General features: G+C 53.6%; 1 protein-coding gene across 5 annotated transcripts; it reads right to left on the reverse strand.

Moving 5' to 3' along the window:
• Window positions 1–630: 630 nt before the first annotated feature.
• On the reverse strand, window positions 631–27,207 carry UBXN6 (UBX domain protein 6). 5 transcript variants are annotated; one of them, XM_016934716.4, is made up of 13 exons: window positions 25,284–27,207; window positions 13,538–13,686; window positions 12,608–13,218; window positions 8,917–9,080; window positions 8,443–8,507; window positions 7,988–8,116; window positions 3,956–4,053; window positions 3,180–3,255; window positions 2,462–2,546; window positions 2,126–2,345; window positions 1,909–2,039; window positions 1,675–1,823; window positions 631–1,248 (listed from the first exon to the last, which is right to left on the reverse strand). In XM_016934716.4, the coding sequence occupies exons 3-13, from the start codon at window positions 12,997–12,999 to the stop codon at window positions 1,123–1,125; spliced, it is 1,635 nt and encodes a 544-aa protein (XP_016790205.2). In that variant the 5' UTR covers window positions 13,000–13,218; window positions 13,538–13,686; window positions 25,284–27,207; the 3' UTR covers window positions 631–1,122. The 5 variants fall into 5 exon arrangements, with proteins under 5 accessions (XP_016790205.2, XP_063657093.1, XP_054529982.1 ...); XM_063801023.1 differs by lacking the exons at window positions 13,538–13,686; window positions 25,284–27,207 and having other exon boundaries at window positions 12,608–12,860; XM_054674007.2 differs by lacking the exons at window positions 12,608–13,218; window positions 13,538–13,686; window positions 25,284–27,207 and adding an exon at window positions 11,820–11,974.
• Between the last annotated feature and the right edge of the window lie 183 nt (window positions 27,208–27,390).

A 27,390-nucleotide genomic window follows, 5' to 3' on the forward strand; every position in this document is an offset into this window, starting at 1 on the left:
GTGGCTTAAAGCAAGTCACCATCTCACAGCTTGGGGGTCAGAGTGCACACATGCCCCGCCAGGCTAACATCAAGCTGTGGGCAGGACCAGGCCCTCCTGGAGAGTTTCCCAGTGCTCAGAGGCGCTGCATCCCTCAGCTCGGGGTCCCTTCCTCCACCTTCACAGCCATGCACAGCCTCTTCCAGTCTCTCTCTGATTCACCCTCCTGCCACCTCTTGTGAGGACACTGGGTCCCGGACCACCCAGGATCATCTCCCAGCTCCAGACCTTTCATCATACCCGCCAAGCCCCTCTTGCCAGGTGAAGTTGCGCATCTGCAGGTTCCAGGAATAGGATGTGGCCGTCTCAGGACACCCTGTCCCTCTGGCCGCAGGGAAGCCAGGCCTGTGACAGCACTCGCCTCCCCTGCAGGGACTGGGCCTTTGTGGGCACAGCACAGCCTCCCCTAGCGCACGGGACTTCCTCCCCAGGTGGGTGGCTCATCGGGCACTTGTGGCCAGGTGCTGGCCTGAGAACAGGTATCCACGTGGTCCCACCTTGACAGGGAGCCACACCCAGCCCCCAAGCTGTCCGCTCTGCAGCAGGTGGGCCTGCCCTGTGTCCCACGGTTTCAACGGAGAACCAAGAAACTATATTCAAACAACCTGTTTATTTGGGCTTATGATTTACTAACTGCAGGTCTATGTGCAGGAAGGCCAGCGTCCCCTCCTGCCATTGTCACCCACATCCACAGAGCAGCCCTAGCGCCAGGTGCAGCCACTGCCACCCACGGCACACGGGAACAGGACCCATGCTGCAGGCCTGCTCTCCTGCCCAGGGAGATGCCACGTGTGTCTGTCCGGCAGCTTCATGACGCAGTTACCAAGCAGCTAGGGAGGGCTTAGATTTGGTGGTGTCCCCAGGCCTCTCCCTCGGGGGCTTGGGCGCATCCCCACAGCCCCCAAGGGATGGGGGCTCTGCCACGGGGCCCAATTCCACAGCTCCACGGCTGGCACCCCTCCCGTGCCCATGGGGCAGAGCCAAGTATTTCCAGAGGTGGCTTGGAGGCCCTGGGGTGGCGGAGAGAGGAACAGGGAGAGCATGAGACAGACCCACAGGGCTGAGGCCAACCCTGCTTTTATTTCACGAGAGCTTCTCGATGGCTGACAGGAGCTCGGGTTTCAGGATGGAGTCCGGCTCGGCCCCTGCGGCCTTGATGTCCTCCAGCACAGCCATGTCCCACGAGAAGGTCAGGAGGGCAGAGGGCACCTGCAGTAGGGGTAGGCCGTCACTCTGAGACCGAGAGTCGGCCCTTGCCGCGGCAGGGAACTCAGCGGGCAACCTGGGCTCGGGGATGCCCCGGCCTGGAAGCTATCTCAGCTGGTGGAGGCTGTGGCTCGCACCCAGGCCTCCTGCCCTCTCCCTCTGGGACTCCAGGACCTAAGCCTAAACCTACTGCACTAGCTAACGCACGTCATCGCTCCCATTTGGTGGGGAAACTGAGGCGTGGAATAGTTATGAACTTGCTCGAGGCCCTGCTGCCAGTAAGTGGGAAAGCGGGATTCAAACCCAGGGACCTGCCCAGGCCCCCTGCTCTGAGAACAAGGAGGCTCCCTCGTGGGGGGGGTCTGTGCCGGTCCCAAGAGAACCTGCAGAGGCATCGGGTCAGCGGTGCACCTGCGGGCCGACACTCACCAGCCCGCACTCGTTCAAGGCCAGGTTCTCGTCCTCGGACAGCTTCTGCCCTCCCGAGGCCAGCAGCTCAAAAGGCAGCCAGTCGCTCTGCAGGGCCTCCCGGACGAACCCGTACACCGCCCCCAGCCGCTCCCGAGCGTAGAAGGTCCCTGGGGAGTGGGGGAGTCAGAGCGGGTGGGGCCCAGGGCCCCCTACCAACCCGAGCCACCCTCCACGGGCATCGTTGGTGCCCACCCTGCAGGAGGCAGCCATCGGGGAGGCGCACGCGCAGCAGCGTGTAGTTGTACTTGCGCAGCCCCCGCTGCTCCTCCTTCTCCCGCATGGCCTTGGTCCGCAGCACGCTCAGCCGCTCCACCGCCTCGGACCTGCACACGCGGGCCAGGTCACGAGGGCTGGCCGGGGTTCTTCCACCCCGCCCTGCCCCACTCTGCTCCGCGGACGTCAGGCCCACCTGAGCCTCTGCTCCCGCTTGATCTCCTCTGCTGTGAGGTTGAAGAAGTCCCCAGGCAGTTCGAACTGCGAGGCCAGGGGTGAGGGCTGGAAGACGCGGCGCTGCCGGTCCAGCTTGGCGCGCACGGGCTCCGCAGCCAGCAGCTGTTCCTTGTGCCTCTCCAGGCTCTGGGGCTGGGCCAAGGTGGTCTCGCTCAGCACGTAGAACTCCTCGGGGTCCTCTACAGCATGGCAGGATATGGGTGTCACTGTGCAATGGAGAGACCCCCAAGCCGGGCCCTCCTGCCCCGAGGCCCCTCGTCCCCATTCCCTACTCAGCCAGGCCCTGTCCACTTACCCTGATCCTGGACGGGAAGCAACACCTTCTGGAACCCAATGGCCTCAAAAAACTCGTGGGTCCCTTCCAGGCAGTTAATGCGCTCCTGGGGGTGGAGATGGGCGTGACTCACTGGGGGCCCCTGGCTTCCTCCATGGCCTGGCCACGCCCCACCCGGTCCAGGGGCCCGGCTCTCGCTATTGGGAGCAGCTGTCGACCCCTGGATGGGGCCCAGCCCTGGGGGTGCCTCAGTGCTGGATGCAAACCTGCTTTTCTACGGTGGGGGCTGTGGAGTCTCCAACAGCTCTGCACAGAGGAAAGAGTCACAACCAGGCACAAAGAGTGAGGCTGAGGAGCCAGACACTGCTGGGGCCTGATGCGAGGCTAACCCCGGCCAGGGCCCCAGTCCCTGCCATTTCCCCCAGAAGAACCAGACATCTGATTTGCATGAGAAACCTCCCCAGAGTCGACATGTTCCCAAACAAGCCCAGCTGAAGAGGAGGAAAAGGATGCAGGTGAGGAGAGGAAGAATTTGTTGATTTGGGGTGACCGGTGCATAAAAGTCTTGTTCTCCATCTTGTTCTGCTACCTTCTACTGGCCGAACCCTTCACTGCTTGTGGCTCAACTCTCGCTAGCTCCTCCAGGGAGCCCACCGCCTGGTGTGGGCCACCACCGGCTCCTGCAGGCCGGCTGCCCCCACCCCCAGCCTGGGCCCTGGGGGCCAGAAGGCACGCCCACCTGAAACACCTTGTTCTGCAGCTTGATCTTCCGGTACTTCTCCTCCTCGGGGTGCAGGTGGATGTTGTCCAGGTACCTGGGGTAGGTGGAGAAGGTGAGTGGGGCACAGCCCAGGCTGCCCACCCGGCCCCTCTGTGCCTCCTGCCCCAGGTAACAGCAGCTCAGTCACACTTGGCCTCTAGTCAGAGGGAAGAAGCGGCCCAGTGACGCGAGAGCAGCAGACCATCTCCGGGTGGAAGGCACACCTCGGACACCCCACAGAGCCCACCCCTGGTGCCAGCAGGAGCCCCACGGAACCCCTCACCGTCCCACCAGCCCTGGAAGGGCACAATTAACCACAGCAGTGGGGAAGCCACAGTGCCGGAAGAGTGGAGAGCCAGAGCTGAAGGGCCGCAGTGCCAGCACGGGGCTCCTGCGGGGTGCTCCCTCGGGGCTGGCGGGCAGCGTGGACCTCCAGGCCTGCCCCCGATCCTGAGACCTGGGGAGTGGGGTGGGACCCTGCCTCCTCATGCTCCCCCAGTGATCCCCAAGGAAGCCAGGGTGGGAAACCCCTGATTCCTTAAACACCTTCATTTTGCACATGGGTAAACTGAGGCCCAAGGAGGCCCAGCCCTTTGCCTGAGGCCTCTGGGTGGAGCTGCCTCACTCTCGGCCTATGCTCCTTCCCAACCCACCTCAGCAGGTAATGAGGGGGCCAGAGGGGGTGACAGCCCCAGTGGGAGGGGTGCTGGGATGAGCTGGAGGGGCCAGGCAGGGCAAAGGGGCCACACGCTCACTTGGCAATGGTGTCCACACCCAGCTTCACCCGGTCCTGGTCTTTGTTGAACGTGTAGATCTTCATGATGGAGGCGGCCACTGGGTCGGTGGAGAAGTGCTGTGAGGAGGGAAGCAGGGAAAGCCGCTCACTGAGAGCCCGGGCCGCACGGCCCTCCGCTGCCCAGGTAACAGGGACAGGAAAAGGAAGGCAGAGCAGCGGCGTGGAGCAGCCCCAGCTGTGCACTCATCACAGGAAGGAAAAGAGAGACCCTTGAAGACCCCAGCCCTGCCCACGCCCCAGGGCAGAGGCGACGCAGCCAAGACCGAGCAGAACTCAAGTCTCCCCTTCCGCCTTCTCAAGGCTAGATCCACGGGACTTGGAAGCCAGTGTGACGCGACAGAACTTGGCCTCACACTCTGGCTTTAGAACTCGACCTCAGTGCTGAGATCCACCAAGGCCACCGCCACTACAGAACCTCCCACCACCATGGACGCCCCATCCCTCCTGCTCTCGCAGCCCCATGATGGACGTTCTGGAACCACTCCCGGGCCTCATGTTTACAAAGAGACCGAGAGGCCCCTCGTCCAGGATCACAGGGATGGCAGGTGGCAGAGAGGACACAAATGAGTCTGCAACCCTCAATGTCTGAAACTCAATGGCTGGAAGACGGATACCCCCAGCCCCTGTCCCTCCCCGAGGTCCCATCTATCCACCTATGTTACCGGGGGAGGGGAGAAGTCATAGCTGGAACTCTGGGGGTTTCCCAGAGCCAGCCCTGCTGACTGCAAACAGTGTCCCAGCATGGAGAGGCTGAGAACAGGTACCCTAAGACCTGGAAAAGATTGGGGCACAAATCCATGCTCGGCACAGCCATCACACACGGCCACACCCAGAGAGCCACCCATGGCCTGGGAAGCAGGGCTGCCACCCGCACCTCCCTGGGCTGCCCAGATGAGGGCGGGTGAACAGGAGGGCAGCCCAGGGCCACGTGTCAGGATTTGGGCCACCTGCCCAGGCAGCCCAGAGCTCCACCCACCACCCCCCACCCTCAACTGCACAGCAGGGTCCCTCAGCAGCCCCCTGCGTCACACGGACCAATGACCTACACACTGAGCCGGGGCTCATGCCAACTGAAAATTGGGACCCGGCCCAGTCTGCCGGTTTAGTTGCTGAGATGATGTGGGGAGCGGGGCAGAGCACGTGGATGCAGAGAGGCAGAGCTGCCAGATGGGCATGTCCCCAGGACAACAGCTTCCTTGGGATCAGAGCGCCCGGGACAGCACACCAGCCAAGGGAAGCATGTCAGCTCCAAAAGCGGGCCTCGGGCATTTTGGGCGACTGGCTGCCAGGCTTAGGTCAGGAGCTGGGTACATGCACAGACAAGGGACGAAGGAACGGCAGCCAGGAAGGGGTCCAAATCCATACAGGAATGTACTTTGTGAGAAAGGTGGGATTTCACAGCTGTAAGCAAACGACAGGTGCTCTCGACAGGTGGGGCTGAGAAGAAAACTGAGCCAAGATCTAAAAAAAAAATTACATCAGCTCCATCCCACCATGTTACATAATAACATGCTCCAGCTGGATCAAAGCTTCAACCATGGAAACAAGCAAGCGTCAAGGAGAAGCCAGAAGAAAAGCACTGGAGGCTGGGCACAGTGGCTCATGCCTGGAATCCCAGCACTTTGGGAGGCCGAAGCGGTCGGATCACGAGATTAGGAGAGCGAGACCATCCTGGCCAACATGGTGAAACCTCATCTCTAAAATACAAAAGTTAGCCCGGGTGTGGTGGCGTGCACCTGTAGTCCCAGCTACTTGGGAGGCTGAGGCAGGTGAATTGCTTGAACCCGGGAAGCAGAGGTTGCAGTGAGCTGAGATTGCACCACTGCACTCCAGCCTGGTGACAGCAAGACTCTGTCTCAAAAAAAAAAAAAAAAAAAAAAAAAGCACTGGAGAGGCCACAAAAGAATTCTCTCAGCATGGAAATGGGGAAGGCGTTTCTAGGAATGACCCCAAACCCAAAAGCCGTGAAATAAAACTGACACATTCAATTATACAGAGATCAAAAAATCCTACACAGCAAAGTGACCATAAGCAGAGCCAACATAGAAGCAACTAGAGGGAAACATGTGCAACTCATATCATAGGCAAAAGCCTAAATTGCCTAATATGTAAAGAGTGCTGCCGGGCGCGGTGGCTCCCGCCTGTAATCCCAGCACTTTGGGAGGCTGAGGCGGGCGGATCACGAGGTCAGGAGATCGAGACCATCCTGGCTAACATGGTGAAACCCCGTCTCTACTAAAAATACAAAGAATCAGCCAGGTGTGGTGGCGGGCGCCTGTGGTCCCAGCTACTTGGGAGGCTGAGGCAGGAGAATGGTGTGAACCCGGTAGGCGGAGCTTGCAGTGAGCAGAGATGGCGCCACTGCACTCCAGCCTGGGCGACAGAGCGAGACTCTGTCTCAAAAAAAAAAAAAAAAAAGAGTGCCTACAAATCACTAAAAAAAAGACAAACTATCTACTAAATAATGTAGAAAGGATGCATTCTCATATGAAACATGGCCAATCCAAAATAAGGAAAGTGCAAATTAACTCTATCCTGAGATGTTATTTTCACCTGCCAACAGGCTAAAGATCAAAGTTTGGTGATTTACAGTATGGTGAGAGGGTGGGGACATGGGTGCTTTTGCACACACTGCTGGAGTGGGTGTGAGTCTGGAGAGTCTATGGAACTATTACTATTTTGTTTTGTTTTTAAGATGAAGTTTCGCTCTTGTCACCCAGTGTCCAGGCTGGAGCTCAATGGCGTGATCTGGGCTCACTGCAACCTCTGCCTCCCAGGTTCAAGCGATTCTTCTGCCTCAGTCTCCTGAGTAGCTGGGATTACAGGCGCCTGTCACCACGCCTGGCTAATTTTTGTATATTTAGTAGATAGGGGGTTTCACTATGTTGACCAGGCTGGTCTTGGAACTTCTGACCTCAGGTGATCCACCTGCCTCAGCCTCCCAAAGCACTGGAATTACAGGCAAGAGCCACTGCGCCCAGCCACTGTTACTATTTTCTGAGAAAGGGTCTCACTTGTCACCTAGGCTGGTGTGCAGTGGCATGATCACAGCTCACTGCAGCCTCTACCTCCCAGGCTGAAGCAATCCTCCCACCTCAGCCTTCTGAGTAGCAGGGACTGCAGGTGCACGCCACCATGCCCAGCTATTTTTTTTTGTTTTTGGCAGAGACAGGGTTTTGCCATGTTGCCCAGGCTAAAGCCAAAGTTTCTGAGAACCTATTGATGGTGTTAAGTGAGGACTTGCTGTATTGGAAAAAAATGCTGTGGACGTTTTTATTTTTTGAGATGGAGTTTTTGCTCTTGTTGCCCAGGTTGGAGTGCAATGGCGCTATCTCGGCTCACCACAACCTCCGCCTCCTGGATTCAAGCAATTCTCTTGCCTCAGCCTCCCGAGTAGCTGGGATTACAGGCATGTGCCACCACGCCTGACTAATTTTGTAGGAAGTTCTTTCTGTACTGAAGCAAATAATACTTAACCTTTTAAGAAAAACAACCAGGCCATGCGTGGTGGCTCACGCCTGTAATCCCAGCACTTTGGGAGGCTGAGGCGGGTTGATCACTTAAGGCAAAAGTTCGAGACCAGCCTGGCCAACATGGTGAAACCCCATCTCTACTAAAAATACAAAAATTAGCCAGGCATGGTGGCAGGTGCCTGTAATCCCAGCTACTTGAGAGGCTGAGGCAGGAGAATCGTTTGAATCCAGGAGGCGGAGGTTGTAGTGAGCCGAGAATGCGCCACTGCACTCCAGCCTGGGTGTCAGAGTGAGACTCCATCTCAAAAAAAAAAAAAAGACACCTAGTTGGGAGAGAGGAGATACGGATGCATACACAATGGTGTGCCTGGATTTGGGGTATCAGAGGAGGGGCTTCACTACTAGCAGTGGCCTCTGGGGACTCTGGGAGGGATCTGTACCACCTGGGCTTCCGATGGAGGGTGGCTCAGGCACAGGAAGCTACAGGTTGGGGCAGGAGCACACAGGGTGCCACTCACCAAGAGAATGGCCTCCTTGATGCAGGCGTCCCGCTGGTCCTTCCTCAGGGTGGCCCCAGTGAGCGGACAGGTGAAGTACACGCCAGGCACAGCCAGGTGGGCAGAGCCTTCCTCTCTGGGCTCAGATACCTGGGGCGGTGAAAGCGTCCAAGTCTGGACCGTGGACAGAGGCCACCCCGACCCTCGCCGAGCACCACAGTCCTGAGTGTGGCCCGTAGAACCAGACATCTCCAGCCCCCATGCTGTCCCTTCCACCTGGTGGAAGGCATCCTCAGCTGCCGAGCCCCGAAGGTCCCGGACAACACTGTGTTCCATCACAACCTGCCTCCACCTTGCAAGGCAAGGTTTTCCAACAGCCCTTGAGCCCCAGGGGCAGAGGCCACATCTCCCCCGTGACACAGTCAAGCTGTCCCCACCCCTTGGCATGGGACAGTGCCACCAGTGGCTGTTCTTACCACGTTGGTCCCTGGGGCCTCGGGGCTCCCGCTGACGGTGGCTTCGGCTTGAAGTTCCTTTCTCACTGGAAGGTAGCCCAAGAAAGAGAGGCAGAGACGGGATAGTGAGCACGCCTCTGTCCTGGCCCAAGCCCCCTCATTCCCGGGGTGGGCCTGGGGGCCACGTACACCGCCCCAGCCTGCTCCTGCTGGAGGTCAGGCTGGAGGTCCCCTGCAGGACTTGCTGTGCAGCCACCCCTCAGCCTGAGCAAGCACCCCACTGCCTGGGCAGCCCCTGTTTCTGCTCCAAGTCTCTGCTCCCACCCCCTCCCCAGGAAGCTGCCCTTCCCCCAGCACCTGCCCTTGATGAGCCGCTCCCAAGGGTGATCCTCACACCCCCACGGTTGCTCATGTGACTTCTGCATCCAGGGCCAGGCACCAGGGCCGAGAACCTCAAACAGCCCCAACCTGGGCCCGAGGAGGGCCATATCTCACCCTGGTTTCGGATGGTGTCCTGCGACGTGGGGCCCCAGGCCCGGGACTGCTTCTGCTCCAGCCGGGCTAGGGCGGCAGCGGCTGCCATCTGTGCCTCATTGGTGGGTCCCTGGCGGGGCGGCCTGGGAGCTGGCTGGTTGGGCTTCTCTTTGTGGGCCTTTTCCCTGGGAACAGACCGAGGGAGAGTGAGTGTATCCTCCCGAGGTGGCCGGCAAAGCTGACGTGCAGTCACACAGAGGAGCTTCTGCCCCTCCCCAGCACCATCAGCCAGACGTGTCCCTGCCTATGTGGGCCAGGACACCTGGTTCCCAAGGGCCACCTGCAGCCACCAGATGGTTCTACTGCAGGCGGAAGAGCCCCTGGAGGAAGGAGATGCTGGTTCCACTCAGCTCTGCACCATCGGGCAAGTCCTGCCCCCACTGGCCCTCAGCGTCCTCATCTGTAAAATGGGGTGACAGCACCCCTCCTGAGGTGAAGGCACCTTGACATCCTCAGTACTTTTTTTCTTTTTGAGACAGGGTCTTGCTCTCTCACCAAGGCTGGAGTACAGTGGCACGATCATGGCTTACTGCAATCCTGAGCTCCCAGGCTCAAGGAATCCTCCTGCCTCAGCCTCCCAAGTAGCTGGGACTTAGAGGCAAGCATCATCATGCCTGGCTAATTTTTCTATCGAGACAGGGTCTCGCTATGTAGCTCAGGCTGGTCTCGAATTCTTGGCCTCAAATGATCCTCCCACCGTGGCCTCCCAAACTGCTGAGATTATAGGCATGAGCCACAGCACCCAGCCCACATCCTCAGGAATTGAGGAGACTCAAGGGGTGTCACATCCTCCCTCCCTCCCTGCCATAAGATTCTCCACCCTCAGGTCACAGCTTCGTTTGCTGAGCACCTACTGTGTGCCGGGACCCTGCTGGGAGCTGGTCGGCTCGCTTGGTTTACTCCTCCTAACAAGCTGCCAGGGAGGCCTCACCATCCCGTTCCTAAACCCAAGAGGGACAGGAAGTCCGGGCGATGTGCCCCATCGCCACGCCACCCTCGTGGCGGGACCCTGGGGTCAGCGGACAGCAGAACCAGCCTCGCCCTGGCCACTCCATGCCAGGCCTAGGGCTGTGCAAGTACGAAGAACTCATGGACTCGTGGCTCCACCCTGTTGAGCCCTACACCAAGGAGAGTTCCGTAACCCACGTGGCACAGTGACCTGGCAGAGAAGCCTCGCAGAGAAGCCCTTTCTCCCAACCTGTTCGGACGCGTCTGTCTCACCCGTCTCCTCTCAGGCCCCTCCCATGAACTTACGGGCTGTGTCAATTTCTGTGCCGTAGGTCTATTAAAACCTTCTGGGAGGCCAGGCTCTCAGTTCAAGCCCTATACTCCTCTGGCTCTGCTTACATACCCAGGCAGCCCTCCCTCCTCGTCCCACCCCTGCCTATCTAGTCCTCCCACAGCTGAGCATCTTGGGTGGAAGAGGAGATGACTCATGAAGACCCACCCCGGCCTCATCCGATATCTGGGTCTTTCCAACAAAATGCCATTTCCCAGGGCACCTCACCGCAACCAGCCATGGACCCTGCCCCCCTGGGCAGCCACAGGGACCCTTCTGGAACCTCAGCCAGGGAGCGTCAGCATCACTCCACTGCACAACGCCCTCCCACTGCAAAATCCTAAAGCTTCCCTTGGCCAGAGAGCCCTTCCCGGCCTGGCCCGCTGCCCTCCCGTGGCCTGTCTCCCCTGGGCTCCCCGCAGTTCTTCCCACACCCCAGCTGCTCCCCACTGCAGGCCCCTGCACTGTCTGCACCTTCTGCCCAGAATGTTCTCCGGGGGAGCAGGAGGAGGATGGGGGTCTGGAAAGGGCTAGAGCTGCCGCAGGGAGAGAAGGAGGGGCAGATTTCCCCACAGCTGAGTCTCACTGTGTCCTGGGAGAGGCCTTCCCAAACCACCTGACCGCCCCTGCTCACCCTCCTTTGAGGCCCTGGGCACTCATCCGAGCACTCATCGCCTGAGCGCTCATCCAAGGTCTGTTGGTTTATTTGTCCATCGGCTCCCTCTAGAAGGTGAGCCCTGGGACAGCAGAGGCCTTCTCCTGTCCACCACTGCAGCCTAAAACAGGACTTGGTGCCCACCCGCCCCACACACCCTGGATATGCAGTCTCGCTCCACAAGGGACCTCCGCACCCCTTCCTTTCCCAACCTTCCCCTCCAACCTTCCCCTCTCCGCCCAGGCTCTGGGCTGACCCAGCCATCACCCCGATACCCTGCACCTTCCTATCATGCCCAGTCCCAGTGGCCCCAGCACCCCCCACCCACTATTGGTTGAATCAATGAAGGGCTCCCCCGATTTGCCCCCTTCTCCCTGACCCCTCTCCCTCCCTCACTCAGCCTTTGCTCTCCTGCTCTCCCCCAGGAACCCTGACGTCCTCACTATGCCCCTACCTCCATCACCACCCCACTGCCCCGTGATTCCTGACTCCCACCTGCCACCTCCCTGCCTCTCCTCCCACCCCCTCCCAGCCCCCACTCCTCCACAATCCCTTCCACTATTGCTTACAGACCCGTGCCCTGGCTGCCTGGCTGACTTCCTTCCTCGGTCCCTCTCCATCAGTCCCCACCACCCTCTGGCCAGCCAGCTCCCTGCAGCGGCCCCAGCTCTCCAGTTTCCCTTTTCTCAACCCAACAGCCCTCAGCCTTGCACCTTCTCTAGCTCCACTTCTTCCCGGGCCCTCCCAGCTGGCTCAGCCCTGCTCAGGCCCTTCTCTCCAAGTCCTCCCTAGACAATCCGGAAGGCTGCCCGGCATCTATCTCCTTTCCCCTCCTCTCCCACTTCCATAATCCACTTGGCACAGTGACGTGGCAGAGAAGCCTCGCAGAGAAGCTCTTTCTCCCAACCTGCTAAGACGCGTCTGTCTCACCCGTCTTCTCCTCTCAGGCCCCTCCCGGGTCGGAGTCCATCTGTCAGAATCCCTCACCTCCACTCTCCTCACACACCTTCCTCAGCCCCTCCCTCTCAATTCGCCAGGACATCCCAGGTCACTGACGACGCTGCCCACCCCGGCCTCCCTGGCCTTCCAGACTCTTCCTAGTCTCCCATCAGCCTCCCACGTGCTCCAGATACCAAATCCAGAACCCCTCTTCCCATGGATACCTCAAAACAACTCTTCACCACCCCACCCCACAGCTGTGCGTCCTCCTCCAAGCTCAGCTCCCATCCATGGTCACCTAGATTGCCCCAAATCATCCCGGCCTCTTCGGCCAGCCGGGTCCCCAGACAGAGCTCTCCCTCACCACCCGGCTCAGGACTCATCATCCCGTTTTTCCCCCAAGGTCGTTCCACTGACCCCCAACTGCCTACAGCCCCGTCGCCCTAATCCCCCGCCACTGCCTCGGACCCTCCTGCGGCCCCGCCCCTGAGACCTCCCCTCCCGCCCCGCCCCCTGCGCTAGTTCCCCTCCCCTCGCCTCCTCCGCCGCGCCCCGGGTCATACCCGCCCCCTCCTGCCCCGCCCCCAGATCTCTCTCCCCTCCCCCTGACGCCCACCCTCGGCCCGACTTGCCCCGGCGCCTCTCCCCCTCCCCTGACCCTCGGCTGCCGCTCCCAGCCCCTCATCCTCTCCGATCTCCCGAGCCGCCCAAGGCCCCAGATCTCTCTCCCCGGCCGTCCCCGCCCCGCAGGGCCTCAAGCCCCTGCGTTCCTCACGCACCCCACGGACTCTTTGAGCTTCTGACCGGGTCCCGCGCTCTTGAACTTGATGTCGGCCTTGAACTCCTGAAAGAATTTCTTCATGGTGGCGGCTGGCCCGGCGGCGGGGGGCCGCGGGGGCGGGGGGCACGGGGCCCAGTCGGAGACGGAGCCGCCGGAGACCAGCCACCGGAAGGAAAAAAAAAAAAAAAAAAAAAAAAAAAAATACCGCGCCGCCGGAAGTCCCGCCTTCCCCTGGCCTGCCACGTGACAATCGACTAGACGTGCCTCTCTAGCGCTCAGTGCCTTGCTGGCCCAGGGCGGCCACTCTGTACGCTGGAGCCGCGTCTCTGTGGTTCTTCCGGACTCCGTTGCCAGGGCGACGAGTGCACCTCTCGATTGGAGACAGTGCATTCCGTGGCGCTCCCCAAACGGTGACAAACGGTGATAGGACAGGGACAGGCCAACTGAACCTCGCAGAGAAAGCACTGGGCCCTATCCCTTTCGCTGCTCAACCTAAACTAGGCGCGGTGGCTCACGCCTGCAATCACAGCCCTTTGGGAGGCTCAAGCGGAAGGATTGCTTGATCCCAGAAGTTGGAGACCAGCCTGGCAACATGGCAAAACCTCGTCTCTATAAAATAAAATAAAATAAAATAAAATAAATTAGACGAGGGTGGTGGCGCGCGCCTCTCAGCTACTTGGGAGGCAGAGGCGGGAGGATCGCTTGAACCCAGGAGGTCGAGGCTGCAGTGAGCTGTGATCAAGCCACTGCATTCCAGCCTGGGCGACAGAGAGAGACCCTGTCTCAAGCAAAACAAAAAAAATTCCAACCTTCTCTGTCTCCCCAGAGCTTACGTGATAAAATCCCAATTCAATGTGGGGTATTGGAGGCCCCCACGATCTGGCCTGTTTTGGTCCCTGAAGCAACCCCCCCCACCATCACCACGTACCCTAGGTAGGAGCTGTTTAAGAGGATGCACCTGGGCCGGGCGCGATGGCTCATGCCTGTAATCCCAGCACTTTGGGAGGCCGAAGCGGGCGGATCACGAGGTCAGGAGATCGAGACCATCCTGGCTAACACGGTGATACTCCGTCTCTACTAAAAATACAAAAAATTAGCCGGGCGTGGTGGCGGGCGTCTGTAATCCCAGCTACTTGGGAGGCTGAGGCAGGAGAATGGCGTGAACCCGGGAGGCGGAGCTTGCAGTGAGCCGAGATCTCACCACTGTACTCCAGCCTGGGCGACAGAGTGAGACTCCATCTCAAAAAAAAAAAAAAAAAAAAGAGGATGCACCCAATGCACTCAATTGGGACCTGGGGATTGGGGATCCACTTTGGTGGACACCAGTTAATAGTGGCGTACTTTGGTCTGTGCAATCCACAAAGAAGATACACAAAGTGACAGTTAAAACAAGCCTCAAAAAATGGGAGTTGGGGGTCAGACGTGGTGGCTCACGCCTATAATCCCAGCACTTTGGGAGGCCGAGGCCGGCGGATCACTTGAAGTCAGGAGTTTGAGACCAGCCTGGCCAACATGATGAAAGCCTGTCTCTATGGGCACCGGTAATCTCAGCTACTCGGGAGGCTGAGGCAGGAGAATCGCTTGAACCCGGCAGGTGGAGGTTGCAGTGAGCCAAGATCTCGCCATTGCACTTCAGCCTGGGCAACAGAGGGAGACTCTGCCTCAAAAAAAAAAAGGAGTTGGAATGAGATACACAGAGACTGATGGAGGAGAAGCCTCCAGGTGAGGAAACAGCCCACCCCAAGACTGAAATTGAAATATCATGGGTTGGATGGGTGGCTCAGGCCTGCAGTCCCAACATTTTGGGAGGCCAAGGTGGGAGGATTGCTTTAGCCCAGGAGTTGGAGGCTGCAGTAAGCTAGGATCACGCCACTGCACTCCAGCCTGGGCAACAGAGCCAGACCCTGTCTTATTAAAAAAAAGAAAAAAAGGCCCGGCACGGTGGCTCATGCCTGTAATCCCAGCCGTTTGGAAGGCCGAGGCGGGTGGATCACGAGGTCAGGAGATTGAGACCATCCCGGCTAATACGGTGAAACCCTGTCTCTACTGAAAATAATAAAAAAAAAAATTAGCCAGGCTTGGTGGCGGGCGCCTGTAGTCCCAGCTACTTGGGAGGCTGAGGCAGGAGAATGGCGTGAACCCAGGAGGCAGAGCTTGCAGTGAGCCGAGATCATGCCACTGCACTCCAGCCTGGGCAACAGAGCAAGACTCCGTCTCAAAAAAAAAAAAAAAGGAAAAAAATTGGGCCAGGTGCGGTGGCTCACACCTGTAATCTCAGCACTTTGGGAGGCCAAGGCGGGTGGATCACTTGAGGTCAGAAGTTCAAGACCGACCCGGCCAACATAGCAAAACCCCATCTCTATTAAAAATACAAAAATCAGCCAGGTGTGATGGTGTGTGCCAGTAATCCCAGCTACTTGAGAGGCTGAGGCAGCAGAATCACTTGAACGCAGGAGACAGAGGTTGCAGTGAGCTGAGATTGCACCACTGGACTTCAGCCTGGGCGACAGAGCGAGACTCTGTCTCAAAAATAAATAAATAAAGTAAAAAAATAAAAATAAAAGAAGAATACAGTGCAACCGAAACTTCCATCTTTCTGATCTCCAGTCTCCTATCTATGAAATGGGGATAAGAATAACACTCCCTATAGATTGTAGGGGTGATCATGTGATTAGAAAGTTCTCAGTATGCTGGGCACGGTGGCTCATGCCTGTAATCCCAGCTACTCAGGAGGCTAAGGCAGGAGAATCACCTGAACTTGGGAAGCAGAGGTTGCAGTGAGCCAAGACTGTGCCACTGCAATCCAGCTTGGCAACAGAGCAAGACTCCGTCTCAAAAAGAAAAGAAAAGAAAATTACAGCTAATTGTTGTGAATAAGGAATTGTATACCCTATAACTCAAATAAAGGTACAACACTGGGCCAAAGTCACACAGCTAGAAAGTGGCAGAGACCCATCCCACTTCTCCAAGAATAAAATCCTATGGGGTTCCTCAGCCTGGTCTAAGGAGATCCTAACATTAATAGGCCCTAATAAATTTCTATTTCAGGTTCTAAGTATTCTGAGGGTTTCAGAAACCCCGTTTCTTGTTATCACCCACCTTTCCACCTCTGCCTCAGTTACCTGGAAGTATTTCCAGCTCACCTCTGGGCCTTTGCCTAGGCATTCTCCTTTACCAGAAGGGACTTCTCTTCCTCTGCCTAACTCAATCCTCTTCCACCATGACGCTCTCCTGGACTATCTTCCTCATGTCGGATGAGGTTATCAGATTAAATAATTTAACATTTCTGCCAGGAGCAGTCGGTGGCTCACACCAGTAATTCCAGCACTTTGGGAGGACAACATTTATTTTTCTTTTCTTTTCTTTTTTTTTTTTTTTGAGATGGAGTCTCGCTCTGTTGCCCAGGCTGCAGTGCAGTGGCACAATCTTGGCTCACTGCAAGCTCCACCTCCCAGGTTCACACCATTCTCCTGCCTCAGCCTCCCGACTAGCTGGGACTACAGGCACCCGCCACCACACCCGGCTAATTTTTTGTATTTTTAGTAGAGACAGGGTTTCACCGTGTTAGCCAAGATGGTCTTGATCTCCTGACCCTGTGATCCGCCCGCCTCGACCTCCCAAAGTGCTGGGATTACAGGCATGAGCCACCACGCCCAGCTTTCTTTTTTTTTTTTAGACAGGGTCTTACTCTCTTCCCCACGCTGGAGTGCAGTGGCACAATCATGGCTCACTGCAGCCTAGAACTTCTGAGCTCAAGCAATCCTCCCCACTCAGCTTCCCAAGAAGCTGGGACTGCAGGCATGTGCCACCACACCCAGCTAATTTTTTTTTTTTTTTTTTTTTGAGAAGGAATTTCGCTCTTGTTGCCCAGGCTGGAGTGCAATGGTGCGATCTCGGCTCACCACAACCTCCATCTCTCGGATTCTCCTGCCTCAGCCTCCCGAGTAGTTGAGATTACAGGCACCCGCCACCATGCCTGGCTAATTTTTTGTATTTTTAGTAGACACAGGGTTTCTCCATGTTGGTCAGGCTGGTCTTGAACTCCTGACTTCAGGTGATCCGCCTGTTTCAGCCTCCCAAAGTGCTGGGATTACAGGCATGAGCCACCACGCCCAGCTTTCTTTTTTTTTTTTAGACAGGGTCTTACTCTCTTCCCCACGCTGGAGTGCAGTGGCACAATCATGGCTCACTGCAGCCTAGAACTTCTGAGCTCAAGCAATCCTCCCCACTCAGCTTCCCAAGAAGCTGGGACTGCAGGCATGTGCCACCACACCCAGCTAATTTTTTTTTTTTTTTTTTTTTGAGAAGGAATTTCGCTCTTGTTGCCCAGGCTGGAGTGCAATGGTGCGATCTCGGCTCACCACAACCTCCATCTCTCGGATTCTCCTGCCTCAGCCTCCCGAGTAGTTGAGATTACAGGCACCCGCCACCATGCCTGGCTAATTTTTTGTATTTTTAGTAGACACAGGGTTTCTCCATGTTGGTCAGGCTGGTCTTGAACTCCTGACTTCAGGTGATCCGCCTGTTTCAGCCTCCCAAAGTGCTGGGATTACAGGCGTGAGCCACTGCACCCGGCCTCCGGGTAATTTTTTAAAAATTGTTCAATCTTGCGCAGTGGCTCACGCCTGTAATCCCAGAACACTGGGGGGCCGAGGAAGGAGGATTGCTTGAGCCCTGATGTTCAAGACCAGGATGGGTAACATAGTGAGACCTTGTTTCTACTAAAAAATAAAAATAACAGGCCAGGCACAGTGGCTCACGCCTGTAATCCCAGTACTTTGGGAGTCTGAGGTGGGTGGATCACAAGGTCAGGAGTTCAAGACCAGCCTGGCCAACATGATGAAACCTTGTCTCTGCTAAAAATAAAATACAAAAATTAGCTAGGGGTGGTGGCAGCACCTGTAATCCCAGCTACTCAGGAGGCTGAGGCAGAGAATCGCTTGAACCCGGGAGGCAGAGGTCACAGTGAGCCAAGATCATGACACTGCACTCCAGCCTGGGCAACAGAGCAAGCCTCCATCTCAAAAAAAAATAATAATAATAAATAAAATAAAAATAACACCCTGGGCAACATGGCGAACGCTTGTCTCTACAAAAAAAAAAAAAAAATCAGTGCTGGTTGTGCATCCCTGTAATCCCAGCTACTTGGGAGGCTGAGGCATGAGAATTGCTTGAACCTGGGAGGCAGAGGTTGCAGTGAGCCGAGATCACGCCACTGCACTCTGGTTTGTGAGACTCTGTCTCAAAAAACAAACAAACCAAAACTTAGTGAGGCATGGTGGTGCACACCTGCAGCTTCAGCTGCTTGGGAGGCTGAGGCAGGAGGAGATCGAGACCATCCTGGCTAACATGGTGTAACCCCGTCTCTACTAAAAATACAAAAAATTAGCCAGGCGTGGTGGTGGGTGCCTGTAGTCCCAGCTACTTGGGAGACTGAGGCAGGAGAATGGCGTGAACCTGGGAGGTGGTGCTTGCAGTGAGCTGAGATCGCACCACTGCACTCCAGCTTGGGCGACAGAGCAAGACTCCGTCTCAAAACAAAAAACAAACAAACAAACAAAAAACCATTAAAAGATAAACTCGGCCGGGTGCGGTGGCTCACACCTGTAATCTCAGCACTTTGGGAGGCCAAGGTGGGCGGATCACGAGGTCAGGAGATTGAGACCATCCTGGCTAACATGGTGAAACCCCATCTCTACTAAAAATACAAAAAATTAGCCGGGCGTGGTGGCCAGCGCCTGTAGTCCCAGCTACTCGGGAGGCTGAGGCAGGAGAATGGCATGAACCCGTAAGGCAGAGCTTGCAGTGAGCCGAGATCCTGCCACTGCACTCCAGCCTGGGCGACAGAGTGAGACTCCGTCTCAAAAAAAAAAAAAAAAAAAAAAAGATAAACTCAAAGTAAACAAATAACTGTTTAAATTTTAAAAATGAAATATGTATTATACTGATGGGGTCTCGCTAGGTTGCCCAGGCTGGTATAGATCTCCTGGTCTCAAGTGATCCCCCTCAACCTCCCAAATCACCAGGATTAGTGGTGTTAACCACCTCGCCCAGCCTTTGATTGTAAAGCTGTTGGAACTTTAAATTATTCTTCTTCTTATCATTTTTGACACGGAGTTTTTGCTCTTGTCACCCAGGCTGGAGTGCAATGGTGTGATCTCAGCTCATTGCAACCTCTGCCTCCTGGGTTCAAGCGATTCCCCTGCCTCAGCCTCCTGAGTAGCTGGGATTACAGGCACACGCCACCACGCCCGGCTAATTTTTGTATTTTTAGTAGAGACAGGGTCTCACCATGTTGGCCAGGCTGGTCTTGAACTCCTGACCTCGTGATCCACCCACCTTGGTCTCCCAAAGTGCTGGGATTACAGGTGTGAGCCACCGTGCCTGGCCCAAAAATTTTTTATACAGATGTGGTCTTCCTATGTTGCCCATGCTGGAGCACAACTACAGTGGCCATTCACAGGCACAATCATGGGTCACTGCAGCCCAGAACTCCCAGGCTCAAGTGATCCTCCCACCTCAGCCTCCCAAGTAGCCGGGACTACAGGCATGAGTCACTGCACCTAGCTTAACCATTGCAACCTCCGCCTCCTGGTTTTAAGTGATTCTCTTGCCTCAGCCTCCCGAGTAGCTAGGATTACAGCCACCACGCCCAGCTAATATTTGCACTTTTAGCAGAGACAGGGTTTTACCATCTTGGCCAGGCTGGTCTAGAACTCCTGACCTCCTGATCCACCTGCCTCGGCCTCCCAAAGTGCTGGGATTGCAGGTGTGAGCCACCGCGCCCCGCAATTTTTTTTTTTTTTTTTTTTTTTTTTTTTAGAAAGAGTCTTGCTCTGTCACCCAGGCTGGAGTGTAGTGGTGCAATCTCAGCTCACTGCATGCTCTACCTCCCGGGTTCACGCCATTCTCCTGCCTCAGCCTCCCGAGCAGCTGGGACTACAGGTGTCCGCCACCACGTCCGGCTAATTTTTTTTGTATTTTTAGTAGAGATGGGATTTCACTATGTTAGCCAGGATGGTCTCGATCTCCCGACCTCGCGATCCACCTGCCTCGGCCTCCCAAAGTGCTGGGATTACAGGTGTGAACCACCATGCCCAGCCATTAACCAGTTTTACGTGTACAGTTCGGTGGCCTCAAGTACATTCGCATTGTTGTGCAACCATTACAGCAATCATTACATTTCATCTAGTGAAACGTAAATTCTGCCTAATTAAGTAATAACTACCCCCAACCCCTGATAACCTCTAGTCTACTTTTGGTCTCTATGAATTTGACAACCCTAGGGACCTCTTATGAGTGGACACATATAAGACAGTACTTGTCTTTTTATGTCTGGCTGATTTCACTGAGGATATCGTCTTAAGGTTGCAGCCTGTGTAACAAATAGTTTTTAAACGATACTGCAGGCCGGGCGCGGTGGTTCATGCCTGTAATCCCAGCAATTTGGGAGGCCAAGGCTGGTGCATCACTTGAGGCCAGCAATTCGAGACCAGGCTGGCCAAGATGATGAAACCCCGACTCTACTAAAAATACAAAAATTTGCCAGGCGTGGTGGCACGCGCCTGTAATCCCAGCTACTTGGGAGGCTGAGGCAGGAGAATCCCTTGAACCCAGGAGGTGGAGATTGCAGTGAGCCAAGATTGTGTCACAGCACTCCAGCCTGGGTGACAGAGACTCCGTCTCAAAAAAAAAAAAAGGAAAAAAAAGATATTGCACCAGTCTTGGCAACATGGTGAAATCCCATCTCTACAAAAAAAAAAAAAAAAAAAAAAAAAAAAAAAAAAATTAGCCTGCCATAGTGGCACACACCTTTAGTCCCAGCCACTTGGGGGACTGAGGCAGGAAGATTCCTTGAGCTCAGGAGGTCAAGCCTGTAGTGAGCCAAGATTACACCACTGCACTCCAGTCTGGGTGACATAGTGAGACTGTTTCTCAAAAAGAAAAGAAAAAAAAAATTGCATGGGGCCGGGCAAGGTGGTTCATACCTGTAATCCCAGCACTTTGGGAGGTCGAGGCAGGAGGGCTGCCTGAGCTCAGGAGTTTGAGACCAGTCTGGGTAACAAAGTGGGATCCCATCTTTATAAGAAATTAAAAATTAACCAGGTGTGCTGGCACATATCTGTAGTCCAAGCTACTCAGGAGGCTGAGGCAGGAGGATCACTTGAGCCCGAAGGGTAGAGGCTGTAGTGAGCTGAGATCATGTCACTGCACTCCAGCCTGGTCAGGACAGCAAGATCCTATCTCAAAAAAAAAAAAAAAAATTGCTGGCCAGGCACGGTGGCTCACGCCTGTAATCCAGCACTTTGGGAGGCTGAGGCAGGTGGATCATGAGGTCAGGAGATCGAGACCATCCAGAGAGGCCAACATGGTGAAACCCCATCTCTACTAAAACACAAAAAATTAGCTGTGCTTGGTGGCACACACTGTAGTCCCACCTACTCGGGAGGCTGAAGCAGGGGAATCGCTTGAACCCAGGAGTGGAGGTTGCAATGAGCCAAAATCGCGCCACTGCACTCCAGCCTGGTAACAGAGCAAGACTCTGTCTCAAAAAAATAAATAAGCTGGGTGTGGTGGCTCACGCCTGTAATCCCAGCACGTTGGGAGGCCGAGGTGGGCAGATCACGAGGTCAGGAGTTCGAGACCATCCTGGCGAACACGGTGAAACCCCGACTCTACTAAAAATACAAAAAAAAAAAAAAAAAAAAATTAGCCAGGCGTGGTGCCTGTAGTCCCAGTTACTTGGGAGGCTGAGGCAGGAGAATGGTGTGAACCTGGGAGGCGGAGCTTGCAGTGAGCTGAGATTGCGCCACTGCACTCCAGCCTCGGCGACAGTACGAGACTCTGTCTCAAAATAAATAAATAAATAAATAAATAAATAAATAAATAAATAAAATGAATGGGAGATATTTATACTAAGAAATCATTCAGCCAGATGTTGTGGCTCATGCCTGTAATCCCAGTAATTTGGGAGACTGAAATGTGAGGATCTCTTGAACTCAGATGTTCTAGATCACCTTGGGTGACATAGTGAGACGCTGTCTCTAAAACAAACAAAATCATGTGATGTGTATCTGCTCTTCAGATGTAACTTGACATCCTGAATTTTAACTGGAAATTCTAACTATAGCCCTTCTCAATGTAGCAGGCTAAAGGATCTTTTTTTAAAAAAAAATGGCTTTGGCCAGGTGCAGTGGCTCACGTCTGTAATCCCAGCACTTTGGGAGGCCAAGGCGGGCGGATCAGAAGGTCAGGAGATCGAGACCATCTTGGCTAACACGGTGAAAACCCGTCTCTACTAAAAAATAGAAAAAATTAGCCGGGCGTGGTGGCGGGCGCCTGTAGTCCCAGCTACTCGGGAGGCTAAGACGGGAGAATAGCGTGAACATGGGAGGCGGAGCTTGCAGTGCGCCGAGATGCGCCACTGCACTCCCGCCTGGGCGACAGAGCGAGACTCCGTATCAAAAAAAAAAAAAAAAAAAAAAAAGGCTTTATTTTTTGAGATGGAGTCTCACTCTGTCGCCCAGGCTGGAGTGCAGTGGCACGATCTCGGCTCACTGCAACTTCCGCCTCCCAGGTTCAAGTGATTCGCCTCCCTCAGCCTCCTGAGTAGCTGGGATTACAGGCGTGCGCCACCACGCCCAGCTAATTTTTTTGTATTTTTAGTAGAGATAGGGTTTCACCATGTTGGTCAGGCTGATCTTGAACTCCTGACCTTGTGATCTGCTGGCCTTGGCCTCCCAAAGTATTGGGATTATAGGTGTGAGCCACCATGCCCCGTCTGTTTATACATATATATATACACATATATATATCATATATACACATATATTAATTATATATACACATATATATACACATATATACTATATATACACATATTATATATACACATATATAATATATATTATATATACACATATATAATATATATTATATATACATATATTATATATACACGTATATATTATATATACATATATACATATATGTATATTATATATACACACATATATATTATATATGTGTATACACATATATAATATATACACACATATGTAATATATAATATATAAACACACATATATAATATATATTATATATTTAATATATGTATTATATACAATATATAATATATAAATATATAATATATAATATATAAATATATATTAATATGTAATATATAAATATATAAATACATAATATATAAATATATATTAATATATAATACATAATATATAAATATATTAATATATAATACATAATATATAATATACAAATATTTAATATATATTTATATAAAATATATATTATATAATATATAATATATTATATAATATATATTTATAGAATATATATTTATATGTATTATATATATATATTTTTTGAGACAGAGTCTCTCTGTTGCCCAGGCTGGAGTGCAGTGGCACCATCTCGGCTCACTGCAACCTCCGCCTCCTGGGTTCAAGCAATTTTCCTGCCTCAGCCTCCTGAGTAGCTGGGATTACAGGCGCCTGGCTAATTTTTGTATTTTTAGTAGAGACGGGGTTTCATCATCTTGGCCAGGCTGGTTTTGAACTGCTGACCTCGTGATCCACCTGCCTCAGCCTCCCAAAGTGCTGAGATTACAGGCGTGATTTATTTTTAATACGGACAGTCTTGCTATGTTGGCCAGGGTGGTCTCAAACTCCTGGCCTCAAACAATCCTCCCGCCTCAAGTGCTAGGATTACAGGTGTCAGCTACCATGGTCACCCAGCTTTACTGATATATAACTTACAAACCATCAATTTCACCTCTTTAAGTATATAATTCAATGAAGTTTATCACGTATTTACAGAATTGTATAACCATCATCACAATCTAAATTTAGAAAGCTTGCATCATCCTAAAAAGACACCTCAGGCCGGGCTTGGTGACTCACACCAGTGAATCACGCTTGTAACTCACTTTGGGAGGCCGAGGCAGGCAGATCACCTGAGGTCAGGAGTTCAAGACCAGCCTGCCCAAAATGGTGGCACACACCATCACTCCAGGCTAATTTTTTGTATTTTTAGTAGAGACAGGGTTTTACCATGTTGGCCAGACTAGCCTCAAGCTCCTAACCTCAGGTGATCCGCCTGCCTTGGCCTCCAAAAATGCTGGGATTACAGGCGTCAGTGACTGCGCCTGGTCAGCCTTCTTAAAGGCCATCTCTCCAATACGGTTCCATGGGAGGTCTGTGCTTCCACGTACACATTTGGGAGGACGGTACAAAATTCAGTCCCTAGCAGGTAGGAATGGGATTGCTGGGTCATATGGTAAGTCTATGTATTTTCTTTTTGTTCTTGTTTTGAGACAGAGTCTTGCTCTATTGCCCAGACTGGAGTGTATTAGCACAATCTCGGCTCACTGCAACCTCTCCCTCTTGGGTTCAAGCAATCCTCCTGCCTCAGCTTCCTGAGTAGTTGGGATTGCAGGAATGTGCCATCACACCTGGCCAATTTTTTTGGTATTTTTAGTAGAGACAAAGTTTCACCATGTTGGCTAGGCTGGTCTCAAACTCTTTTTTTTTTTTTTTTTTTTTTTGAGACAGAGTCTCGCTCTGTCGCCCAGGCTGGAGTGCAATGGCGCCATCTCGGCTCACTGCAAGCTCCGCCTCCCGGGTTCACACCATTCTCCTGCCTCAGCCTCCCAAGTAGCTGGGACTGCAGGTGCCCGCCACCACGCCCGGCTAATTTTTTGTATTTTTAGTAGAGATGGGGTTTCACTGTGTTAGCCAGGATGGTCTCGATCTCCTGACATCGTGATCCACCTGCCTCGGCCTCCCAAAGTGCTGGGATTACACGCATAAGCCGCGGCACCTGGCCTATGTTTAATTTTTATTTTATTTATTTATTTTTTTGAGACGAAGTCTAACTCTGTTGCCCAAGCTGCAGTGCAGTGGCGCAATCTTGGCTCACTGCAACCGCCCCCTCCAGGTTCAAGCGATTCTCCCTGCCTCAGTCTCCTGAGTAGCTGGGACTACAGGCACACACCATCATGCCCAGCTAATTTTTGTTTTTCAGTAGAGATGGGGTTTCACTATGTTGGCTGCCCTGGTCTCAAACTCCTGACTTCGTGATCTGCCCACCTCAGCCTCCCAAAGTGCTGGGATTACAGGCGTGAGCCACCGCGCCCGGCCTATTGTATTTTTTTGAAACAGGGTCTAGCTCTGTTGCCCAGGATGGAGTGCAGTGGTGCAATCTCAGCTCACTGCAACCATTGCCTCCCTGGGCTCGATCCTCATTCCTCAGCCTCCTGAGTAGCTCAGAGTAGAAGTGTGCGGATCATGCCCAACTGATTTTTATATTTTTTGTAGAGATGGGGTTTAACCATGTTGCTCAGGCTGGTCTCGAACTCCTGGGCTCAAGCGAATTTTCCACCTCAGTCGTGCTGGGATTACTGGTGTGAGATGCCACGCCAGGCCTTACGTTTCAGTTTTAAAGAAATGGTCTTTGTTGATCCATATTTCACATGCATAGGGATGTTTTTTGAGAATAAAATACTCTCTTTGTATCCTCTGATCAGATCCCCCCAAAAGTTTCCCAAGAAGTTAAAATAAAACCCAAACTTCTCATTTATGTTTGTAATGTATTGTGATAGGTCCTCTACGGACCCCTCCAGCCCTCCAGCTTTATCTGTTTCCCCTACTCACACACAGTCATCCTAGGATCAGATGGGTTTTTTGTTGTTGCTGTTGTTGTTCTTGTTTTTGCTTGTTTGCTTTTTCTTTTCTTTTCTTTTCTTTTTTTTGAACCAAAGTCTCACTCTGTCACCCAGGCTGGAGTGCAGTGGCATGATCTTGGCTCACTGCAACCTCCGCTTCCCGGGTTCAAGCGATTCTCGTGCCTCAGCCTCCCGAGTAGCTGGAATTACAGGCGCCTGCCACCACGCCTGGCTAATTTTTTGTATTTTTAGTAGAGATGCGGTTTCACCATGTTGGCCAGGGTGGTCTCGAACTCCTGACTTCAAGTGATCTACCCGCCTCGGCCTCTCAAAGTGTTGGGATTACAGGCGTGAGCCACCGCGCCCGGTCTCGTTTGTTTTTTGCAACGGAGTCTCGCTCGGTCACCCAGGTTGTAGTGTAACGGCGTGATCTCGGCTCACTGCACCCTCCGCCTCCCAGGTTCAAGTGATTATCCTGCCTCAGCCTCCCAGGTAGCTAGAAGTATAGGCGCCCACCACCACGCCCGGCTAATTTTTGTATTTTTTCTAGAGATGGGATTTCACCATGTTGGCCAGGCTGGTCTGGTACTCCTGACCTTAAGTGAGGATCAGACGCTTGTTTTTGCTCTTCCCTCTGCTCCTCATGCCTTCCCAGGGCTCGCCTCACTATCGTGTCCAACTTCTATTCATTCTCCCAGTGTCTGGTTAAACTCACTTCATCCAGTAACCCTCTGTGATCCCCCAGGAGAGAAGAAGTCGTCTCCATTATTCAGCTTTTTTTCCTCAAGCACCCTGGTTCATTTTAGTTCTTACCATGGATCCTAATTACAACAAAACAAAACAAAACACAGCAACATCAACAAATTTTAAAACTTAACATTTCTTGGCCCTGTTATACTTGATTCCTGGAAGGTAGAGTTATAGCTTCTTTTTTTTTTCTGTTCTGTCGCCCAGTCTGGAGTGCAGTGGCGCGATCTCGGCTTACTGCAACCCCCCCCCCCTCCTGGGTTCAAGTGATTCTCCTGCCTCAGCCTCCTGAGTAGCTGGTATAGGTGCGTGCCACCACGCCCAGCTAATTTTTGTATTTTTAGTAGAGACGGGGTTTCACCATGTTGGCCAGGCTGGTCTCAAACTCCTGACCTCGTAATCCGCCCGCTTCGTCCTCTCAAAGTGCCGGGGTTACAGGCGTGAGCCATCGCGTCCGGCCGAGTTATAGCTTCTAATACTTCCTGTATTTCCTGTTGCCGGGCTCAGTCTAGAGCAGGGTCCTCACAATCATTACGGGCCCCATCTTCCAAGTGCAGAGAGCGAAGCCCAGGACAATCAAGTGACTCGGCCCCACGGTATTCAGTACATTTTTCTTCAATGAATGAATATGTCTGTGTGGCGTTTTGGGGCCCTGGCATATAGTAGGTACTCAGTTAAGTTTTTAACTAAGTGAAGAAATAACTATTTTGTGCATTTTGTGGCTGTTTATACTAAGAGCTCCCCCGCAGCCTGCCCCTTCCTCTAAGTCCCGCCTCCTCGAGTTGGCAATCGCCCGTCCCTGTTTTATGTTGTATCGCTCTTCTTTCGACAGCCAATGGCCGACGTTCCCGCTGAAGCCCCGCCTCTTGTGCTGGCCAATGCCTGCTCCCTACCTTGAGGCGCTTCTCTTGTGGTATCCAATGGCTTGCATCTCTACTTTAAGCCCCTCCTCCTGAGCGGGAGAGGCTGTCAATGACCCGCCCATTGCGTTAAGTGATTGGCCTTCTTTTCTGCGGTATCCAATGTTCTGCCCTCCTTATATCCCCTTCTCTTGTGGAGGTCTATGTCCCGCCTCTTTCCCTTATGCTCCACCCCTTCACTCCCTTAGCGCGTCTGTTCGTCTCCTCCCACCTTTCCCTTTCACCTCCCATAACCTCCCATTAGAGTCTCTGGGTTACGCCCCTTGGGTCTGTCCGTTATCCAATCCCGTTAACTGCTGTGCTCCAACCTCTGTTCTTATTGGTCACCTCGCTTCTCTGTCCCCTGCACGTGGTCCTGATCGACGGCTTTGCCGGCCCGTGACGGCCGGAGGGCTGAACTTCCGTTGGCGCAACGCCCAATAAGCGCGC

The sequence above is a fragment of the Pan troglodytes genome, chromosome 20 (genome assembly GCF_028858775.2).
Source record: "Pan troglodytes isolate AG18354 chromosome 20, NHGRI_mPanTro3-v2.0_pri, whole genome shotgun sequence".
NCBI classification, from domain to species: domain Eukaryota; kingdom Metazoa; phylum Chordata; class Mammalia; order Primates; family Hominidae; genus Pan; species Pan troglodytes.